The 21919-nt window shown below is 42.7% G+C and overlaps 1 protein-coding gene across 1 annotated transcript in view; it reads right to left on the bottom strand.

Annotated features, from left to right (window-relative positions):
- DOK5 (docking protein 5) overlaps nt 1-21312 on the bottom strand; it is a 142252-nt gene extending 120940 nt beyond the window's left edge. Inside the window, exon 1 of the mRNA XM_044298326.1 lies at nt 21153-21312. Within this exon, the coding sequence (XP_044154261.1) occupies nt 21153-21218 (66 nt within the window). The 5' untranslated portion in view covers nt 21219-21312. The remainder of the gene's footprint in view (nt 1-21152) is intronic.
- Between the last annotated feature and the right edge of the window lie 607 nt (nt 21313-21919).

The following is a 21919-nucleotide window of genomic DNA, read 5'->3' as shown; positions in this document are numbered from 1 at the left end:
ACTACCTCAGGCTTCAACAGACGATGCTGCGAAATCGAGTCAATGGTTAAAGCTGTAATACACAATGCCGATTTTTTGGCAGATGATCACTAACAAGCGTTCATATGAGCGCATGTTAGTGATCATCTTGCATACTGCCACCGATTGCCTCATGAATGAGCAAATGCTTGTTCCTCGGACAGTTATGCATGAGGTGAGTATTTTTATTTTATTTTTTTCAGCATAAAAAACAACACATTATTACTGCCGGGGGCTACTCTGGAGGACATTATTACTAGGTATAAGCAAATCGAAGTCGACATCCGTAGTCGATTCGCATAAAACTTTGTTTGAATACTGTACGGTATTAGAATGGTTGAGATGAGCCGAAGTTATTAGTGGTACCTTGGAACCGAACCCGAGTTTGGGAAAAGGTTTATAACAGTAGAAATTATTTTTTTAAGTTATTATTACCCAAACTCTCGTGAGACTTCGCGAAGTAATAACTTCGGCTCAACTTCGGCTCATACTCATACAGTATTCAAACAAAGTTTTATGCAAATTCGCTCATGCCTAATTATTACCGGGGGGCTACTCTGGGGGACATTATTACAGCTGGAGGCCACTATGGGGGACATTATTACTGCTGGAGGCCACTCTGGGGGACATTGTTACTGCTGGAGGCCACTCTGGGGGACATTATTACTGCTGGAGGCCACTCTGGGGGACATGGTTACTGCCGGGGGCTACTCTTACGGACAATGTTACTGCTTGAGGCCTTTCTGGGGGACATTATTAATGCTAAGGGCCACTCTAGAGGGACATTATTAATGATGGGGGCCACTATGGGGGACATTATGTATATTGAAGGGATTGTGATTTAAATAAAATAAAAAGCAACAATGAAAATCATCTATTTTTAATGCCACTTTTCATGGATGCAATACAGCCGTCCAGACGGCCAGAAAATGGATGCGCAAATGGTTGAAAAAGGGCCATGAAAAAATGACAGTGTGTCCATTTTTCATGGCCATTTTTTTCAGTCATGAGAATGTAGCTTAAAATAAAAAATAAAAAGAAGATGCTTTTTATTATTATTCTAGTATTTTTTATTTAATTTTATTTTTTTACACTTTTATAGGTCTCGTCTGTATCCTGAATAGTAGATTTATCTCCGCATTAACCATGTATGTACACAGAGCATAAATCTTGACGGTAGGAAATGACATTAAGTAATTAAGGAACCATTCGCCAGAAGTCCTTATGCACTACTTAACTATGAGAGGGAATTAAGCTTCGTAACTGGACTCTCCCTGGGAAAATGGATTTGAATTAAGATATTGAGCGTAGGATGCACTGAAATATTCTGAAGATGAGCAGAGGGGAGGGGGGCTCTAAGTGTGCTCTGTGTATAGCGTCATTTGTACTGTCTATGGAGAAAAGTCACATTGATTTTCAAATAGCAAAAATAAACCCCCCTATATTAATGGATCCTGGTAAAAAGCATTTTATTAGAAGCTAAACAGCAATGAATCACAAGCACGCAGCAGAGCGGCCGCCACCAGGGAACCTGCGTCTGGAATGGATTTTTTTTCATAATGGCGGGCGGCTCATAAATGTTATAAGGCAATACTGTAAAATATATATGATGTACGTTATAAGGAAAGGAGACATTTCTAGAAACCAAGGGAGCATTAGGATGATGGCTACTCACAATAATGTCTCTTATGGTGTATTCACATGACAGATGTATTTTGCGGTCCGCAAAGCGCGGATCCGCAAAAAATATGGATGGCGTCCGTGTGATGTCCGTCTTGCACCCATTTTTTGGGGGGGCGGATCCTTTGTAACAATGCGTATCCTTGTTCGTAAAATGGACAAGAATAGGAGATGTTCTATATTTTTTTGCGGGGCTACGGAACGGACATACGGATGTGGAAAGCACACGGTGTGCTGTCTGCATTTTTTGTAGACCCGTTAAAGTGAATGGGTCCGCATTTCATGCACAAAAAATGCGGATTGGATGCAGACCAAAAATACACAGAAACACAGAAGAGTGGAGGCAGAAAGAGACCACATAGTCCTTCTAGTCTCCCTATATATTTAATAGGCAGGTTTAAATCCAGGCGCTATCAGTCTCAGTGTTTGTTCAGTGTTTAATCAGTGATTTCCATCAGTGATTTTGAGCCAAAACCAGGTGTAGGTCAAAAACACAATTACTCTCGTAGTAAAATAATATTTGCTGCCATTACTTCTAATATTCCCCCAACTAATTTCACATTGTTCCCTCTTGTTTTCGCATTCAGTTTTTAAAATCAATTCCCTGCTGAACCTTATTTAAACTTTCAACATATATGAAGCTTCCGATCCTGTCGCCCCCTTTCCCTTCTTTCCCCCAGGGTTTACAAATTAAGCGCTTTAAGTTTTTCTTTAAACGTTTCATGCTTAAAGGGGTTTGTCCCATGAAAAATAGAAAAATATTCTACATTTTTAAACCTGGATCTGAATATTTTTGCAATTGCATGTACAGTACTTAAAAATATAGTATAGCCACTGAGTTTTTCAATAAAATCTATCTGTATGGCGCCACCTGCTGTTTACTCTTTTCCTTATTTCTCCATCCACTAATACGTTGGCTTGATACAAAACCCCAGACAGCCCCTGCAGCCAGCTCCTCTAGGCAGCAATTTGTAACACAACAATTGCTCTGCACACCAGCAGGCATTGGTCCATGTGTTACAGTAACCCTGTTGCTTATATATGCTTAGAGAGTGTTACTAAGTATTACAGGGTGCAGAGAGCTACCCGTCCTAAACTCAAGTAATCTATTCTGAGATAGGAAACATAAGAGTAAAATCTGCAATACCCCTCCCCCGCAATTGGGGTTGCACCCTAGCCTGATCTACTCAAACAACAGAGTGCTAGTTTGCGATTCCTAGTTTTAATAAAATGAGAAAATAAAGATTAATTTTTTTATATTATCTTTCTTTTCAGGCAAGGTTCTAATTTCGAGTAGTAAGAACATATACTATTATTCACTTATTTATTATATTAAACCTATAGACAGGCAGCCATTTTACAGCATCATCCAGAGACAGGCCACCATGTAAAAACAGGTAGTGATGTAGTTACTGTACCACAATAAAAATTATTTTTTAATACTAGTCCTATTTAATTATGAATAAATGTGTCCTTGTTCTGTCCCAGCACATGTATGACATGTAACACTTTTGCTTTCTGAATGTGAGAAATTTCAAAAGATGTAGAGTGTCACATGACTGATACCATGTTTCAGTTAGGCCATGGATACATTACAAAGGACTGATCCATGGTATATATCATTATAATGCATGTAGGCGTCATCTGCCTGATATAATAAAGGTAGCATGCAGATTTTTGAATGCATAGCCTTTCTGCTACCACTCCAGCCCTACTGTTTAAGGCATATTATTATGCAGTTGAATATAGAGAGATATTCCCACAGCCCTGCCCCCACTTGTCTCTAGGTCTTGCCGCCCTGCAATCGCCTCACCAGGCCTCATTGGTAGTGCACCCCTGCATGTATGTTAGAAAAGTGCATAATTTCCTTTTATTTAACCGCCACCGGACCGCCTAACGCAGATTCGCGGTCCGGAGGCGGCAGCTGCAGGCAGACTGACGCATATACGCGTCATCTCGCGAGACGCGAGATGATGCGCTTAGCCGGCCCGCGCATGCGCAATGCGGGCCGGCATTTCTTCAAGGGGGGGTCGCGTCATCAGCTTGCCAGCCAATGATCGCGGATGGCAAGCTGATGATTTTTAAAAAAGCCAATCAAAAGCCAGATAACACATCATATTAGTAAATATGATCTGTTATATGGCTGCCCTGCTCCTCAGCTGGTCCTTTTGGTCGGTTGGATCCAGCAGAGGAGCAGGCTTCACAGTGAGTAGCACCAACACTACACTTTAGCCCCAGGTCACCCCCTGCACCCCAATTAACCCTTTGATCACCCCTTTGATCGCCCCTGTCAATCACTAGTGAAAGGAAAAAAGTGATCAGTGTAAACTGTCACTTTTTTTTCACTGGTATTGACTGTTAGGTTTTAGGGATAGTTTAGGCCCCTTGGTTAGGTAGTTTAGGGATCAGTTAGCGCCCAGCCCACCGCACCGCAGTCCCTTATTTGCTGATTAGCGTATCGCTAATCAGCATTTGTACTTTTATAGTATCTGGAAGTGATCAAAACTGATCACGGTCAGATCTATAATAGTATCCCGGCAATGATTTATTCATCCACATCGATTGATGTGAATGGAGAAATCTGGTTTGCCAGGGCATACGAGCTAAGTGGGTATGGATGTTGGGCGGAGCTCCTATGTCCTGGCAGACGCCTTTCCCCTCCTTTTTTTTTTTTTGGCAGAGATTTTTTCATCCACATTGATCGATGCGAATGAAGAAATCTGAGCCGTTCATTTTTTTCTTTCAGCCCAGAGGCTGAACGGAAAAAAAAAATCTCATTACCTGTATGCTCAATATAAGGCCTCATGCACACGAACGTATTTTTTAACGTCCCGCAAAACGTGGTTCCGTTGTACCGTGATCCGTGCCCGTTTTTTCTTCCGTGGGTCTGCCGTGATTTTTGGAGGATCCACGGACATGAAAGATGAAAAAAAAATCTAAGTCAAGTTTGCCATTGAAATGATAGGAATAAACGGACACGGATCACGGACACGGATCACGGACACGGATGACAATCTTGTGTGCATCCGTGATTTTCACGGACCCATTGACTTGAATGGGCCCGTGAACCGTTGGCCGTGAAAAAAATAGGACAGGTTATATTTTTTTCACGGCCTCGAAACACGGGTCACGGGCGCGGTGTAAAAACGGTGCACAAGCCGAGTTTTCTACGGCCCCATTGAAAGTCAATGGAGCCGCAGAAAAAAAACGGAAAACGGCACAACGGCCACGGGTGCACACAACGGTCGTGTGCATGAGGCCTTAGGAGAATAGCAGAAACTCCTAATGCTGGCCATACATGTAATGATTGCGGAGACCCTCAAATGCCAGGGCAGTACAAACACCCCACAACTGACCCCATTTTGGAAAGAAGACACCCCAAGGTATTCGCTGAGGGGCATATTGAGTCCATGAAAGATTGAAATTTTTGTCCCAAGTTAGCGGAAAGTGAGACTTTGTGAGAAAAAAAAAACAAAACAATTTCCGCTAACTTATGCCCAAATTTTTTTTTCGATGAACTCGCCAGGCCCCTCATTGAATACCTTGGGGTGTCTTCTTTCCAAAGTGGGGTAGTTATACTGCCCTGGCTTTTTAGGGGCCCTAAAGCGTGAGAAGTCTGGGATCCAAATGTCTAAAAATGCCCTCCTAAAAGGAATTTGGGCACCTTTGCGCATCTAGGCTGCAAAAAAGTGTCACACATGTGGTATCGCCGTACTCAGGAGAAGTTGGGGAATGTGTTTTGGGGTGTCACTTTACATATACCCATGCTGGCTGAGATAAATATCTTGGTCAAATTCCAACTTTGTATAAAAAAAATGGGAAAAGTTGTTTTTGCCAAGATATTTCTCTCACCCAGCATGGGTATATGTAAAATGACACCCCAAAACACATTCCCCAACTTCTCCTGAGTACGGCGATACCAGATGTGTGACACTTTATTGCAGCCTAGGTGGGCAAAGGGGCACACATTCCAAAGAGCACCTTTCGGATTTCACCGGTCATTTTTTACAAAGGGGCACGCATATGGGCCCCTAAAATGCCAACGCAGTATAACTACCCCACAAGTGACCCCATTTTGGAAAGAAGACACCCCAAGGTATTTTGTGATGGGCATAGTGAGTTCATGGAAGTTTTAATTTTTTTGTCACAAGTTAGTGGAATATGAGACTTTGTAAGAAAAAAATAAATAAAAAAAAATCATCATTTTCCGCTAACTTGTGACAAAAAATAAAAAAATACTAGGAACTCGCCATGCCCCTCACAGAATACCTTGGGGTGTCTTCTTTCTAAAATGGGGTCAGTTGTGGAGTAGTTATACTGCCCTGGCATTTTAGGGGCCCATATGTGTGAGAAGTAGTTTGCAATCAAAATGTGTAAAAAATGGCCTGCGAAATCCGAAATGTGCTCTTTGGAATGTGTGCCCCTTTGCCCACCTTGGCTGCAAAAAAGTGTCACTCATGTGGTATCGCCGTACTCAGGAGAAGTTGGGCAATGTGTTTTGGGGTTTCATTTTACATATACCCATGCTGGGTGAGATAAATATCTTGGTCAAATGCCAACTTTGTATAAAAAAAAATGGAAAAGTTGTCTTTTGCCAAGATATTTCTCTCACCCAGCATGGGTATATGTAAAATGACACCCCAAAACACATTCCCCAACTTCTCCTGAGTACGGCGATACCAGATGTGTGACACTTTTTTGCAGCCTAGGTGGGCAAAGGGACCCACATTCCAAAGTGCACCTTTCGGATTTCACCGGTCATTTTTTACAGATTTTGATTGCAAACTACTTCGCACGCATATGGGCCTCTAAAATGCCAACGCAGTATAACTAACCCACAAGTGACCCCATTTTGGAAAGAAGACACCCCAAGGTATTTTGTGATGGGCATAGTGAGTTCATGGAAGTTTTTATTTTTTGTCACAAGTTAGTGGAATAAGAGACTTTGTAAGAAAAAAAAAAAAAAAAAGAAAATCATCATTTTCCGCTAACTTGTGACAAAAAATAAAAAGTTCTATGAACTCACTATGCCCATCAGCGAATACCTTAGGGTGTCTACTTTCCGAAATGGGGTCATTTGTGGGTGTTTTCTACTGTCTGGGCATTGTAGAACCTCAGGAAACATGACAGGTGCTCAGAAAGTCAGAGCTGCTTCAAAAAGCGGAAATTCAAATTTTTGTACCATAGTTTGTAAACGCTATAACTTTTACCCAAACCATTTTTTTTATGCCCAAACATTTTTTTTTTATCAAAGACATGTAGAACAATAAATTTAGCTAAAAATTTATATATGGATGTCTTTTTTTTTTTTGCAAAATTTTACAGCTGAAAGTGAAAAATGTCATTTTTTTGCAAAAAAATCGTTAAATTTCGATTAATAACAAAAAAAGTAAAAGTGTCAGCAGCAATGAAATACCACCAAATGAAAGCTCTATTAGTGAGAAGAAAAGGAGGTAAAATTAATTTGGGTGGTAAGTTGCATGATCGAGCAATAAACGGTGAAAGTAGTGTAGTGCAGAAGTGTAAAAAGTGGCCTGGTCATTAAGGGGGTTTCAGCTAGCGGGGTTGAAGTGGTTAAACAAAGGAGTTAAAAAAAATGTAATACCCCTTCAAACCTTTGCTATTTGTGAACTGCCCTTGTCTTTCTGTCTGCCCTTGAACAACAATCAGTGACTTACAGCTACTGTATGTTTGTATACACACTTACACAGAGAATGCTATCAATCATTGATAAAAATGGCCCCCGTGTACAGCTGAGCTCAGAAAGACTTGAATGTGAAGAAAAGAAGGAATATTAGCAAATCTACCATCCACAGAAGATCTACGGTTAGTTCTCCAAGATGTTTGGAACAACCTCCCTGCCAAGTTCCTTCAAAAACTGTGTACAAGTGTACATAGAAAAATAGGTGCAGTTTTGAAGGCAAAGGGTGGTCACTCCAAATATTGATTTTATATTTCTCTCTGTAAAGGAAAACTGGTTTAGTTCCAAAGGAACCCTGAAAAATAAAAGGTGGAATCTGATTGGTTGCTATGGCCAACAAAGTCGGTTTTCCTTTACACCAGTTTTGTTAAATCTTTCCCAATGTCCTTCTGTAGATGAGGTCTCCAGAACTTCCCACAGTACTCCAGTACTTCCACTGGTTATACTAGTAGTTATGCAGCTCAGTGTCCTACTTACTTTCCCCACTGCCTGCCCACACTAATTATCCATTTTGAAGTTGCCAGAAATCAGATCTCCTAAATCCTTCTCTTGTGAAGTCCTGGCTATCACACAACTACACATCATTTGGAAACATTTAATCACCCTGGCCATTTTTACAGAAATTATATATGATCAGTTTCATTAACAGACACCTCTAGGAATGTCAACCTTATTACACTTAATTATGACCTCAGCAACAGGCAAACATTACCTGCCAAACCTTCTCTCCTAGGTCGCTTACAAATATATTAAGAAGAATATGACAGTGTCGGACTAGGATGCCTATGATCCACCAGTAAAATTCATTGTGGGGACCCACTTTAGGCTACTTTCACATCCGTGGCAGCGATTCTGGCAGGCTGTTCTGGCAGTTTGCTAAAACTCTCTTGATCTGGCACTGCCAGATGCAAAGGGAATGCCCGCCAGCTTCGTCTAATATATAAAGCTGAGTGTGTGTGTGTGTGTGTGTATGTCCGCTAAAGGAATCAACACCGTCTCATTTACAATCACGAAATTTCACACACAGTTACTTCAGGTGTCCGGGAAGGTTTCATACTCAGCTCTTTAGCACGTACCGTTCCTAAAATGTTCCCAAAAAATGCAAATTTGGCACATCACATCATGTTTAGCTTAAGGCCGGATCCGGATCAATGCCTTTAAATGGGAATTCATTCCGGATCTGGCCTTGCGGCAAGTGTTCAGGATTTTTGGCCGGAGCAAAAAGCGCAGCATGCTGCGGTATTTTCTCCGGCCAAAAAACGTTCCGTTCCGGAACTGAAGACATCCTGATGCATCCTGAACGGATTTCTCTTCATTCAGAATGCATGGGGATAATACTGATCAGGATTCTTCCGGCATAGAGCCCCGACGACGGAACTCTATGCCGGAAGAAAAGAACGCAAGTGTGAAAGAGCCCTAAGTCACCCATGATTACAATATCTAATTTTATAGCCATTTCAGCAATTTCATCAGCTAACAGGTTCTGTTATCACAACCAGATCTGAATTATCCCTAGATATGATAGCCATTAGCTTCCAGAGCTTATTGCCTAAGCTACGAGCATTAGTACACATAATATAAAGAACATTACTATTGCGCCCTTGACATCAACTGATTCTTCCATTCCAACACCCACATATTCACAAATAACCAAATGTCCCTTTATCACAGAACAAATTAGAGTTCTTCATAACAGTGACTACAACAACAACCCCATAACAGTGATACTCATAATGCCCCCATGATGGTGAATGCTACAGCACCCCATAGCAGAACAGGCAACAGTGCCCTATAAGCTATAAAAGTGAGATTTTCAAATTCCCAATAACATACATATTCGGCCTGCTGTGACAATTTGTCTGGCATTTACTATTAAAGGGGTAGTCTACTTAAGTAAACAAATTTGCAAACATCTGCAACTTTGTAACCTGTGTGAAGTTGGCACCCCATGTTCTTAAATTTCAAAAAGAAATACACCATTCGTTTGTGCTGGTTTGTGCTGCAAAAATGAACGTTTGTGCCGGTTCGGTTACTGAGATGTTGCACGTTAGATTTTTATGAAGCCCCGCTATTTTCCACCCCATGTTCTTAAATTTCAAAAAGAAATACACCATTCGTTTGTGCTGGTTTGTGCAGCAAAAATTAACGTTTGCGCCGCTTTGGTTTCCGAGATATTGCGCGCTTGATTTGCTAAAAACCCTGCCCACTTTCCACCCCATGTTTTTAAATTTCAAAAAGAAATACACCATTAGTTTGTGCTGCGTTTGTGCTGGTTTGTGCTTCAAAATAAACGTTTGCGCCACTTTGGTTTCCGAGACATTGCGCACTTGATTTGGTGAAACCCCTCCCATTTTCCACCCCATGTTCTTAAATTTCAAAAAGAAATACTCCATTCGTTTGTGCTGCGTTTGTGCTGCAAAAATGAACGTTTGCGCCGCTTTAGTTTCCGAGATATTGCGTGCTTGATTTGATGAAACCCCTCCCACTTTCCACCCCATGTTTTTAACCCTGACTCTAGACCCCCCAGGTGTGCTGCAGCATGCCCCCCTCCCGCCCCTCCCACAACTTTTTTTGGGGCACAAGCATATTATTTTATTTTTTTCTGCGTACACTGACTGTGGCCGGGACTCTTCCGTATCCCCCTCCTGTGACATACTCTGCACCTTTTTTGGGTCCGTCCCTTCTTTCCAGTATGGGGGACCACACCTGGAAAGTGTTGGCCAGGGACGATCCGGGCGCTTCCAGTTCCCGAGGTACTTTGGCCTGCCCTTTCCCGGTCAGAAAAGATCAGGTCCTTGAGGACTGCCTCATAGAACTAAAGGAATGTCCTTGTGTTGCCAGCGCTCCAGGACAGCACAAAAGAGTTGTACAAGGCAACCTGCACCAAGCAGACCGCAACTTTTTATACCATGCCCGGGTTTTGCGCATGGCATTGTATGGCTTGAGGACTTGTAGTCGACGATGCAATCAGGCTTGAGGACCGTTGCCGCGGTACCTCGCACAGGGACAGGGGTGATGCAGTTACCGTGAATTGTGGACAGTACAAGGACATCCCTCTTGTCCTTATATCTGACCAGCAACAGGTTTCCACTGGTAAGTGCACGGGTCGCACCCCTAGGGATAGGTACCTGGAAGGGGTGGGTAGGGAGGCTCCGTTGATTTTTCCACACGGTCCCACAAGCGGACATGGATCTGGCGGTGAGAGACTTGAACAAGGGGATACTAGTATAAAAGTTATCCACGTAAAGGTGGTAACCCTTATCTAGCAGTGGGTGCATAAGGTCCCACACAAGTTTCCCGCTAACACCCAGAGTGGGGGGATATTCTGGGGGTTGAATACAGGAATCTCGCCCCTCGTAGACACGAAACTTGTAAGTGCACCCTGAGGTACTCTCACAAAGTTTGTACAGCTTCACCCCATACCTCCCCCGCTTAGAGGGAACATACTGGCGGATAATAAGTCTCCCCTTAAAAGCAATGAGAGACTCATCAACCGCGACATCCCTTCCAGGTACATAGACCTGCACAAATTTGGCCCCAAAGTGATCGATGACCGGCCTGATTTTGTACAGGCAGTCATAGGCAGGATCACCTTGGGGGGGGACATGCTTGATTATCTGCATAATTGTAAAGTGGGGTCTGGTAGAGGATGTCCCCACTCCAGTAATGCCTGACACTACGTTTCTTGACTAGGCCCATATGCAGCACGAGGCCCCAAAACATCCTCATCTTGGCTGCACAGACCGGAGTCCAGCCACTGGTCCTAGCCAAAAAGGAGCCCGGATGTTGAGCAATGAACTGTGGGGCGTACAGGTTCGTCTGCTCCAACATCAGATTCACAAAGGGGTCACTGAAAAAAAGACTAAATTAGTCGTATTCAGTGAAGCCCACTGTGGAAATCTGGATTCCTGGTTGGCCTACAAAATCAGGAATCACGGGCTCAAAATGCTCTTGGGTATACCAGACAAGTTCACCGGTAGGGGGCTCCGGTGGACTTAACTTGTGGGCTGCAAAACTAGTACGAGCCCCATAGCTGCTCGTACTAGTGTGGGCCACAGGGTCCCTAGCATGGCGGTCCCTTTGCTCCGCCTGGCAGCGTCTCCGCCGCTTTGGGGTCTCATCATCATCGCTAGATGATGAAGAGGACGCGGATGACAAAAAGAAAGTGGTGTCATCCACGTCCTCACTGGGGCTCTCGGACTCGGAGGCAAGCTGGGCATATGCCTCCTTAGCTGAGAAATCCGGCGGGCCATAGGGGAGTGTGTGTGTGCGTGATAAACTTTATTTGGTGTGCGTGTGTGTGGGGGGACGGGTGTTCGCGAACTTACCTTAAACCTAACAGACAAAAACATTTAAAAAAGGCCCCACAATTTGAAATATTATAATTTTTTTATTCAAACTCGCTGATCAACCGTCCGAAGTTAATCAGCGGTGGGGTGTGCGATGCGCTAACAGTGGCCGGACGCTAAGAGTCCCGGCTACAGTCAGTGTACGCAGAAAAAAATAAAATAATATGCTTGTGCCCCAAAAAAAGTTGTGGGGGGGGGGGGGGGCGGGAGGGAGGCAAGCCGCAGCACACCTGGGGGGTCTAGAATCAGGGTTAAAAACATGGGGTGGAAAGTGGGAGGGGTTTCATCAAATCAAGTTTTTTTAATTTAATTTTATTTACAGTTGGTCCATAGGACCATAGGTGTCCCTAGATTTACATGTGTCATTGATATTAAATTGTAACGTTTATTTCTTGTCCTTAAAAAATTATAATAATATCTAGAACTTCTAAAGTTAAAATTATCAGCTATGTCTGACTAGTATATTCTTGGTCATCCTGTGTCTGATTATTAGGTACATCCACTAGAGGGCACTCTGCATGTCTATCTGTTGTATATTCCACTGCCCATACCCCTGAAGACGCCAATTCCTGGCGAAACATGTCGGGGGGCAGATAGTGATAACAGTGTGTCTTTTAGCCAGCGTATGTCTGAACTAATAGTAGTGTGATAGATAGATGAGGAAGAGGGGTATAGTCCACTAAGGCAATCGCTGCCAGAAGGTAGCGCACTGTGCAATTAACAGTGAGCACTGTCCGAGCATAGATTATAACATAACACAAGAAATTAAGAGGACAACAGATAGACATGCAGAGTGCCCTCTAGTGGATGTACCTTATAATCAGACACAGGATGACCAAGAGTATACTAGTCAGACATAGCTGATAATTTTAACTTTAGAAGTTCTAGATATTATTATCATTTTTTAAGGACAAGAAATAAACGTTACATTTTAATATCAATGACACGTGTAAATCTAGGGACACCTATGGTCCTAAGGACCAACTGTAAATAAAATTATATATAAGTCCCAACACGTGTCAGGGAGCTTTATGTAAAATAAGCTAGATCATCAAATCAAGCACGCAATATCTCGGAAACCAAAGCGGCGCAAACGTTCAATTTTGCAGCACAAACTAGCACAATCGCAGCACAAACGAATGGAGTATTTCTTTTTGAAATTTAAGAACATGGGGTGGAAAATGGGCGGGGTTTCAGCAAATCAAGCGCGAAATATCTCAGAAACCAAAGCGGCGCGAACGTTCATTTTTGCGGCACAAACCAGCACAAACGCAGCACAAACAAATGGTGTATTTCTTTTTGAAATTTAAAAACATGGGGTGGAAAGTGGGCGGGGTTTCAGCAAATCAAGTTCGCAATATCTCAGAAACCAAAGCGGCGCAAACGTTCATTTTTGCAGCACAAACACAGCACAAACGAATGGTGTATTTCTTTTTGAAATTGAAAAACATGGGGTGGAAAGTGGGCAGGGTTTCAGCAAATCAAGCGCGCAATATCTCGGAAACCAAAGCGGCGCAAACGTAATTTTTTGCTGCACAAACGCAGCACAAACGAATGGTGTATTTCTTTTTGAAATTTAAGAACATGGGGTGCCAACTTCACACAGGTAACTTTCTACTATACCTGCTCTGTGACTAGAAACATTACTTATGCAGTAAGTATCTGCAAAGTTTTGTTTGTTATATAAAGTTTGTAATGTTAATGCTATCTACTGCACACTCACCTAGGCAAGATCAAAGTTAACAATTCTGGCCCAGGCGTCTTTGAAGCTTAGGGTGTGGGCTGGCCCCAACCCTTAGCTCCAGGAGTTTCCAATCAGAGTAGCTGTAGAGAAGGATAAGGTAAGGATCCATCTCCATGTGCTTCTATCCTATAAACTCAAGCTCCAAGCCCTGGAGCCTCTGTCACCTCCAGGAGATGCAAGCAGTCAAGAACTAAAGTAGAAGGACACAGTAAGGTAACCTAGTTTAAAGCATCCCAGACCCTGCTGTAGAGGGGAAACAAGTTAAGGCACCCTATGCACCCCAGACTAGTGGACATTACAGCCACGGTTGTCATATTGAAGTTGCTAGCCAGAGATCCCAATAGCAGGGGCTTTAGCAAGAAAAGTAGTAACTAGAGGACCATTGCTGGAACAAACTGCTTAGCTCATGCATGGACATCTGGGAGGAATTTGTACTGTGTACAGATAACAACTGGGTGTACTACAAGCATACCTCCCAAGTTTATAAATCGCAAAGAGGGACAATATGTGCGGCGCGCATCGTGGTAGCCTTTTTTTATACTAAGCCATGCCTCTAACTCTGCTAAAAGCATAATTACTGACTCCATCACAACTGCAGCAGTTGGGGATCGGTTATTTTTTTACAGCATGTGAAGACCCTGGAACAATTGTTTTCTTGCGCTTCAAAATCCATTTAAATATTAGGGTATAAATCATCAGTTTATAGATATTTTAAGATAGAAATTGCACAAAATAATGAAGTTCTGGTCTAATATACAGGTAGAAACCATAGAGAGACTTTAGTAAGAAGCAATATAGTAAATTTATTAATGCACATTTATGCATTAATTCCCCAGGTCAAAAAGAGGGACATTTAAGGATCAAAGCGGGACAGAAGGACTTGGGTCAAAAAAAGGGACTGTCCCTCCAAAAGAGGAACACTTGGGAGGCATGCTACAACTCCTATGGTGCCCACAGTAAAGAGAGAGTTTTGTTAAAGGTGTCTCACTTCAGCAAAGGGCATTTATCATGTAAAGAAAGTTAATACAAGGCACTTACTAATGTATTGTGATTGCCCATATTGCTTCCTTTGCAGGCTTGATTCATTTTTCCATCACATTATACACTGCTCGTTTCCATGGTTACGACCACCCTGCAATCCAGCAGCGGTGGCCATACTTGCACACTATAGAAAAAGCACGAGTCTCTCTGGTGGCCGAGGCCGCGGGAGTGCACATAGGCCAGAATTTTTTCCTATAGTGTGCAAGCACGGCCTACACTGCTGGATTACAGGGTGTTCGTAACCCCTAGATATGAATCGTGTATAATGCAATGGAAAAACGAATCTAGCCAGCAAAGGAGGCAATATAAGAATCACAATACATTAGTAAGTGCCTCGTATTATCTTTCTCTACATGATAAATGTCATTTGCTGATGTGAGACAATCACTTTAAGTTCAATCTGGCCTGGTCTCTGACTCCCTTAACACCACATTTCCATCACGTGTCCTGCCTCGCACCCATGTGGACATTAAGACCTGCAGGCAAATGCCCTAGCTATAGGGGCTGCCCTGAAGGAACACAGGGTGCCCTCTATTCACTGCTCTGACCCCAGGGAATGACAACTTGAGGGAGTACATTGTGACACATCATCATTAGGGGCCACTACCTCTCCGGCTCCTCAGGGGCCCGCTGCACTTACGTTATCTAGAGGCTGGAAACCCATCCATAGCAGATACGATCATGTCCAGTCTTCACAATCCTCTGAACTAAACACATCAGCTACAGCCATGCATGTATTTCTCTGATAGTGCCATACATTTTATCTGCACTATTACTTTGTACCAAACTGGAGTTCTGGCTGTTTAGCTCACATAGGCTTGTCTTGCGTTGAGAAAATAGGCTTGTCTTGCATTGCAAACCCTCAGTTGTGAGAAGTATTAGGTCAGAATGGGTTTTCAGCTTCTAGATTTAAGCAATGTTTTTTCTATTCACTGGCTGCAAGCAGAAGTCTTGAAAATGATGAGGAACTGAAACACTAAACCCCAGATGTACTAATCCAGATTTATCACGGGGGCTCAGGCTGGATAATAAATCTGGTGCAGGGATACCAACTATTGGTTGGCTTACTTTAAGACAGAATTGTGGCATATTTTTGGCCCAAAGCCAAAATCCCATCTTAAGCTGCAACCCCCCCCCCCCCCCCCCTTTTCGAGCAAGTAGTAAAAAAGTATAGAAACCCTATAACGTGTATTAGAAAGTGGCAGAATTTTTGCCTGATCATTTTCTGCATCGTTCAAGGACCTGAATCCAGACGCCTAATAATCCAGAAAATGCCGCCGTCTGGCATTACACTGATGCAGCGGGTTCTGGACTGTTGGGACTTTGCTATTTCAGGATGGGATTTTCTGTGTGTGATGAAAAGTCCCCGGACCCTGATCATATTCAGCAGAGATGTGGCAGATGGATTTATTTTAATCAATGCACTTTATATAAATCTGCAGCGTCCTAGAAATAACCGCGTGGCGGGTGAAGGAGGGGCATCTAGCAGACGGAGGATTTTATAGATCTCTCTCAGGGGTCGGTGTTCCCTTTCATCTCTGTCCATGTAAAGCCACTAGGATTCAGGGTGAGGAATGTAAGCCTCGTGCTGCCGGATTTGGTTCCAGGCGCAGTAGAAATAGGGAAGCTCCATGTTGTGTAATAAGGAATTACCTAATATTACTCACTGTTTTGTTGGGGCAGGGCGCTCAGCTTAAAATAACAAGTCGCAGAAATGATGGGAGTCTCATCCCTTTAAATAGTACTGGTATATTTAAAATGAAGTTGGTGTTCAGTTAAAAGAACAGCTGCGCAGAGTATTTAAGCAGAAAGGTGCTAAGTGACATGTGTACTCATGTGAAGGCAGGGGGACATATGACAAAATATTTCAGGAGAGGAATATGTGTTGATATTTTTGAAGATAGGGGTACTACGGTGATGTGAGATACATAGCAGAGGAGGCAGGTCCTCCCAGTAGCACAGAGTATTTCAGGAGATGAGTGTGCTGGTCTTGTGGAGAGCAGGGACCTGTCCACCTATTATGCAAGTGAGGACGAGGTAATTCAATGAGCTGAAGCTAGATGTCAGCTAAGAACAGTTCACATACAGATGTAGCAGAGATGAATTTGTCATTTGTCACTTTACAATGACAAACATTTGAAACACGCTTTTCTCACAGGGACTCAATGCGCAGGGATAATTATGTGGCTGGGGTGATTCCCTCCGTGTCTATATTGGTAGTGCACAGTCCGATGTAAAATCACACGTAACACATTGCAATTTCACTATATATTTGTACAACAGGAGAGATACATACACATGCTACATATGCAATATATAATACATGATATCATTATACATTATTGATCTGAAACATCAGGAAACATTTCTGCCCCAGATGCAAGAATGACTCTGCACCACAGCAGCTATTCGGCATTTACCGCTTACCTTGAGACCTTTGACCTACTAAACCCCTGCTTTCCTTGCTTGGACAACCCCTGCTTTCCTTGGCATGTCTTGGTCTGAACCACTGACTGCTTCCAGAACTGCTGGTCCATGTTGTCCTAGTGCTGCCCAGGTATTCTAGGTGCACTGAATTGGTCAGGTCTCCCTGAATTCTCTACTGATTCTCTAAGGTGTGAATCTCAGACTTGACACATCACAAGGCACTGAAAAAATGGATAGTTGTAACCAGATTCCCCGTAGCTGTCCAAAGTTATCCCATTTTCTAGGATTTCACATCTGTCCAACTGTTACCTCAGCTGAGGAGTTGCCCTCAAAAATGAAGCACACTCATGTCTACAGCGTCAAATATTTACATGGCCTGCAGGCTTCAGCTCTCTTTGTGTTGGCTTCTAGCAGGTCTGGGACTGAATGAGTTATCTCGAGGGGGGGGTGTATTTACATTGTTACACGGAAACCATATTTCTGGCAAAATGATAGGGTAGGATGCGGGTCATCAAAAATAGTTTTGATTTTGCCCATTAAACATATCTATTTTTAATTTAAAGGGGAAATCCACATCTTGTGACAGGTGATAGGACAAGAAGTAAGATAACAATGGCAGAGTCCATGAAAAGAAGCCTACATTGATTCCCCAAAATGAAATGTCCAAGAAGCTTTGCAAAGGACGCAAAATCTTGGAAGCCAAAGGGCTTCAAGTAGCTAATCAAGTGCCCCACCCCTCACCCCCTTTCATTCTAGGAAATGTTGAGAGTCCCAACTCAACTCTATGATCTGCTAAAGTTGAGTTCTGACAAACGTGTATATATATAAAGTGCGGTACACCCCTAGGAGCTATAAGTTATGGGTATGACATAAAGAGGAATGTGGGAAGAGGATACAAGAGTTTACCTACTGGATGGGCATCTAACCAAATAAAGTGCAAAGTGCCATATAGATGAGGTACAAAAACAAGCCCCGTTGTGCAACAGAGGTCGTATCCCTACCCTACCAGATAAATAACAAGTAGTACATAATGCATAATGTATACAAATAACCACATACCGTTTGTAAAGGTAATATCTCCACAGGAAGACCGCACATCTTCCTGTGGAGATATTACCTTTACAAACTGTATGTGGTTATTTGTATACATAATCAGTGTCGGACTGGGGTACCTAGGGCCCACCAGTAAAATTTATTTTGGGGGCCCACCGTATGGATACATTCCAATATAATAAATAATCTAACAAGCTTTTTATATGAACATAGGCTGGTGGAGGAGCTGTACATTGGACATATGTATGTAGTGCAGTAAGTCTAATGTGTTATGTGCCACTTGTGCCACGTGGGGTGGGAGAGTAGGAGACCACTTTGCCCATGGGCCCACCGGGGGATTCACCTGTATCCCTGTGGGCCAGTCCGAGCCTGTACATAATGCATTATGTACTACTTGTTATTTATCTGGTAGGGTAGGGATACGACCTCTGTTGCACAACGGGGCTTGTTTTTGTACCTCATCTAAATGGCACTTTGCACTTTATTTGGTTAGATGCCCGTCCAGTAGGTAAACTCTTGTATCCTCTTCCCACATTCCTCTTTATGACATACCAATAACTTATATCTCCCAGGGGTGTACCGCACTTTATATATATATATATATATATATATATATATATATATATACACGTTTGTCATCTCGCTTTGTTTTTTTTTTAACATGAATTTCAATAAAATATATATATTTTTATAGCTAATCAGTCTCAGTGTTCTGTTATAGGTTTCTCCATTTTTCTGAGCTAGCTTTACTAGAGGGGTTTATGTTATTTGTCGCTTTATGTGTTTTCATGTAACCTGTTTTTGGTTCAAATAAAGTTGAGTTCACATCAGTGTTCAGATTCGGCGAGTCGAACGGAGCCTAGTGACCTCACAGACTATAACGGGGTTCATTAGGTTTCCGCTAAGAGCGGAAGAACGGAAAGGCGAAACGCTGATGTGAACTCAGCCTAAAAATTTTAATCTCTTTTAAGTGGATCATGGTCTTGATCAATTGTTTAGAATCCATTAATCATTCCACTCTTGGTCACTGACTAAATTCCTCAATTTTTTTATTGCTGTTATCACTATTACCTAAGGATTTCCTCGCTAACCTCTTGTGACCACTTTTTCTGAATCAGAATATCCCAGTTTGTTCATCAGAAGTATCGTAATGTGTGCAAACTGTGTTGCGGCCATCACTAGTACCAAGGCAGAACCTGCTTTCATCACTGAGCACTACTGTTTGCCATTGATGGCTGCATAAGAGTTCACAGGAGGGCAGGAGATCGCCAACTGCCATCATGCATAGTGCGGAGACACACAGGACCAATACCAGGTGTCATGATGTGGGGCAACATTAGCTACCATGGCCGTTCCCATCTGGCATTTGTGGAGGGAACATTGATGAGACTTTGGTACGTCATGGCCATCCTGGAACCAGTCCTACTGCCTTTTGGGACTCAGTTAGGAGACATGATGTTGAAACAAGATAATGAGAGTTGTTTGGAGTTTTTATGTTGCAATATTGGTATGTGTTGACTGAGAACTCCTTGTTGTATATTGCCTTTATATACTTCTTTACCCATTTCTCTCTGTATTTGGGTGGTCTGTTGGGTAGTGCCTTTTCCTTTGGTGCTGTGACTATATATGTATTCATGCGCATATATACATATCTACATAGAGAGTGGTCTGTGGACCGGCTCATAATTTGCATCCCTCCCCTCCCATGTTCTCCCTTTGTATGGCTGTCTGTCTGTCCTCATGTGTCTATTTTTTATTTTTTTTAGACATGGAGCCTTATCTGTCTGGCGTTCACTGTACTGTTATTCCATGCCTCACGATTTCATGTCACAATGCATTGTGTTTTTGTTATGAAAACTTTAATAAAAAGTGAATTTACAAAAAAAGAAAAATTCCTGGGACTGGATGAGGGGACGGGTCTCCCGTGCACGGCAGCTAGCCACCATTTTGGCTGAACCAAAGGTCCAGGTTAAAAGATTTGGAATGATGTACCACAGGAGGAACTTTACCATGCCAGCATAGCACCCTCAACAAATACCTGCAGCAGAACCCAAAATAAAGGGTTCACCATCTTGGTTGTGTGACCATTGACCAAGCACCACTAGCAGTTTATACTTTGTCAATCTCAGCTCAATCATTTTAAGTTTTCTTTTTTCATTTTCTGGTAGCGTAATACTAATATGACATCATACAATATCATATAACATCACAACGAGGAGAACCTTGAAAGTTTGTGATTTCACTCATAATACAGAAAATCATATCATATAATACATTCTATTTGCATTCTAAATGATGGCAACCTATTGATACTTATTTTATTACATCTAAGGTTTCATCGTCTCATGATGGTAATGATGGTGGTTGTTGTTCGTATTATTGTATGTAATATCCAATATCTACAATTCATGTGTTTTCTTTCTATAGCAGAATTGTGCTGGTTAATATTCATATCTTCAACCTGTGGCTCTCAGGCTGCTGTTCATGGACAGCTCTCTACATGTCCTTACAGCTGCAGGCGGTCAGAGCATGCTGGGAGTTGTCTTCTTACACAGGATGAAAAGCAGCACAGACCTGACAGCTGCCCTTCATTCATAAATCTCTATCCTTCTCCACTGATGGAGATGTGTGACCCTCCTTCCTCAGCAAAGCAGCAGACATAAACCCACATGTCACCGCTACTTACATCTAAGCTCGAGGTACGTAGCACCTGACTGTGCAGTGTCAGGAGCAGCTGGAGACAAAAACTAATATTCCCCTAAGTAGGATGAGTGACTGAGACGATGCCGTAGATAGACTGTCTACATGTGCAACAGTCCTCCTGGCTTTGGCAACGTTGCAGCTCTCAAGCAGCAATATCCTGTTCGATAGATACAATGTATCGAGTTTAACCATTGTGTGGATCCAGAAGAAGTGGAATCCTACTCAATGGGCATGGTGCTTATCACTGGATCAGACCAGTGCCACATAAGCATGGAGTTTGTATGTTCTCACTATGTTTACGTGGGTTTCCTCCCAGGCTCCAAAAACATATTTGGGTTAGAAGACGTAGCCTACCGTACAGGTTCTAGATATGAAGCACCTCCGATATTACTTCGAATATGTTTGTGCCATAGTTAATAAAGAGCAGGTTACTTACCCCAAGTCTCCGGCTTCTTATCCTGACATAACCCTGTTTGACAATATCGTTAAAATTTGAACTCATCCCCGGCAAGGGTCGGAAGAAGTCGGGTGCAGGAAAGTTGGAAAAATGGAACTGAGCCCGAAACGTGTGGGTGAGCGAGAAGAGAGCACATCGGATTCTGCCTGCTCTCGTCACTCTATTATTTTTTTTTTTCCTTTTATAAATCCACTTTGAAGAGGAGGAAAAAAAAAAGTGAGATATAAAAAGGAGGCTTCGAAAACTAATGAGACTGGAGCTGGCAGCAGCGTCGTCAGCTGATAGATCTGCCTGGTTTCTATTCTGGGCTGTACCATTCTGCTTCAAGTCGCTGTCGTGCAGGGGGGGAGGCATTGCGCATTGTAGTAACCTGCAGCAGCCATGGCAGCATCCACCCTCTGCTCCTCCACAGTGTGGGAAGCACTAGGGGAAAGCAAACACTCTCTCTCTCTCTCTTTCTCCCTCTCTCTCTCTCTGATTAGCATAGAAGCAAAGCAAACAGTAGCATCGGATGTATCTTCCACAAAGGTCAATGCAAAATTACTGACACCCAAGCTGCTGAAATCCTCTGTGGAGCTCTGAGACCTGGAGTTGCTGTGTTGATCTTGTTCTCATAACCTTATAATGCATCTCTATTTTTACCGCATCTAAATTGTGTAACTGATACATTCTGCACATGTGGATTGCGTTCTGTGCTCCCTAGAGAATGATGTCATTAAGAAGCACCATTGCCACGGATTTCTTTT

The sequence above is a fragment of the Bufo gargarizans genome, chromosome 6 (genome assembly GCF_014858855.1).
Source record: "Bufo gargarizans isolate SCDJY-AF-19 chromosome 6, ASM1485885v1, whole genome shotgun sequence".
NCBI classification, from domain to species: Eukaryota; Metazoa; Chordata; class Amphibia; order Anura; family Bufonidae; genus Bufo; species Bufo gargarizans.
This window is presented reverse-complemented; position numbering and strand designations above follow the sequence as displayed.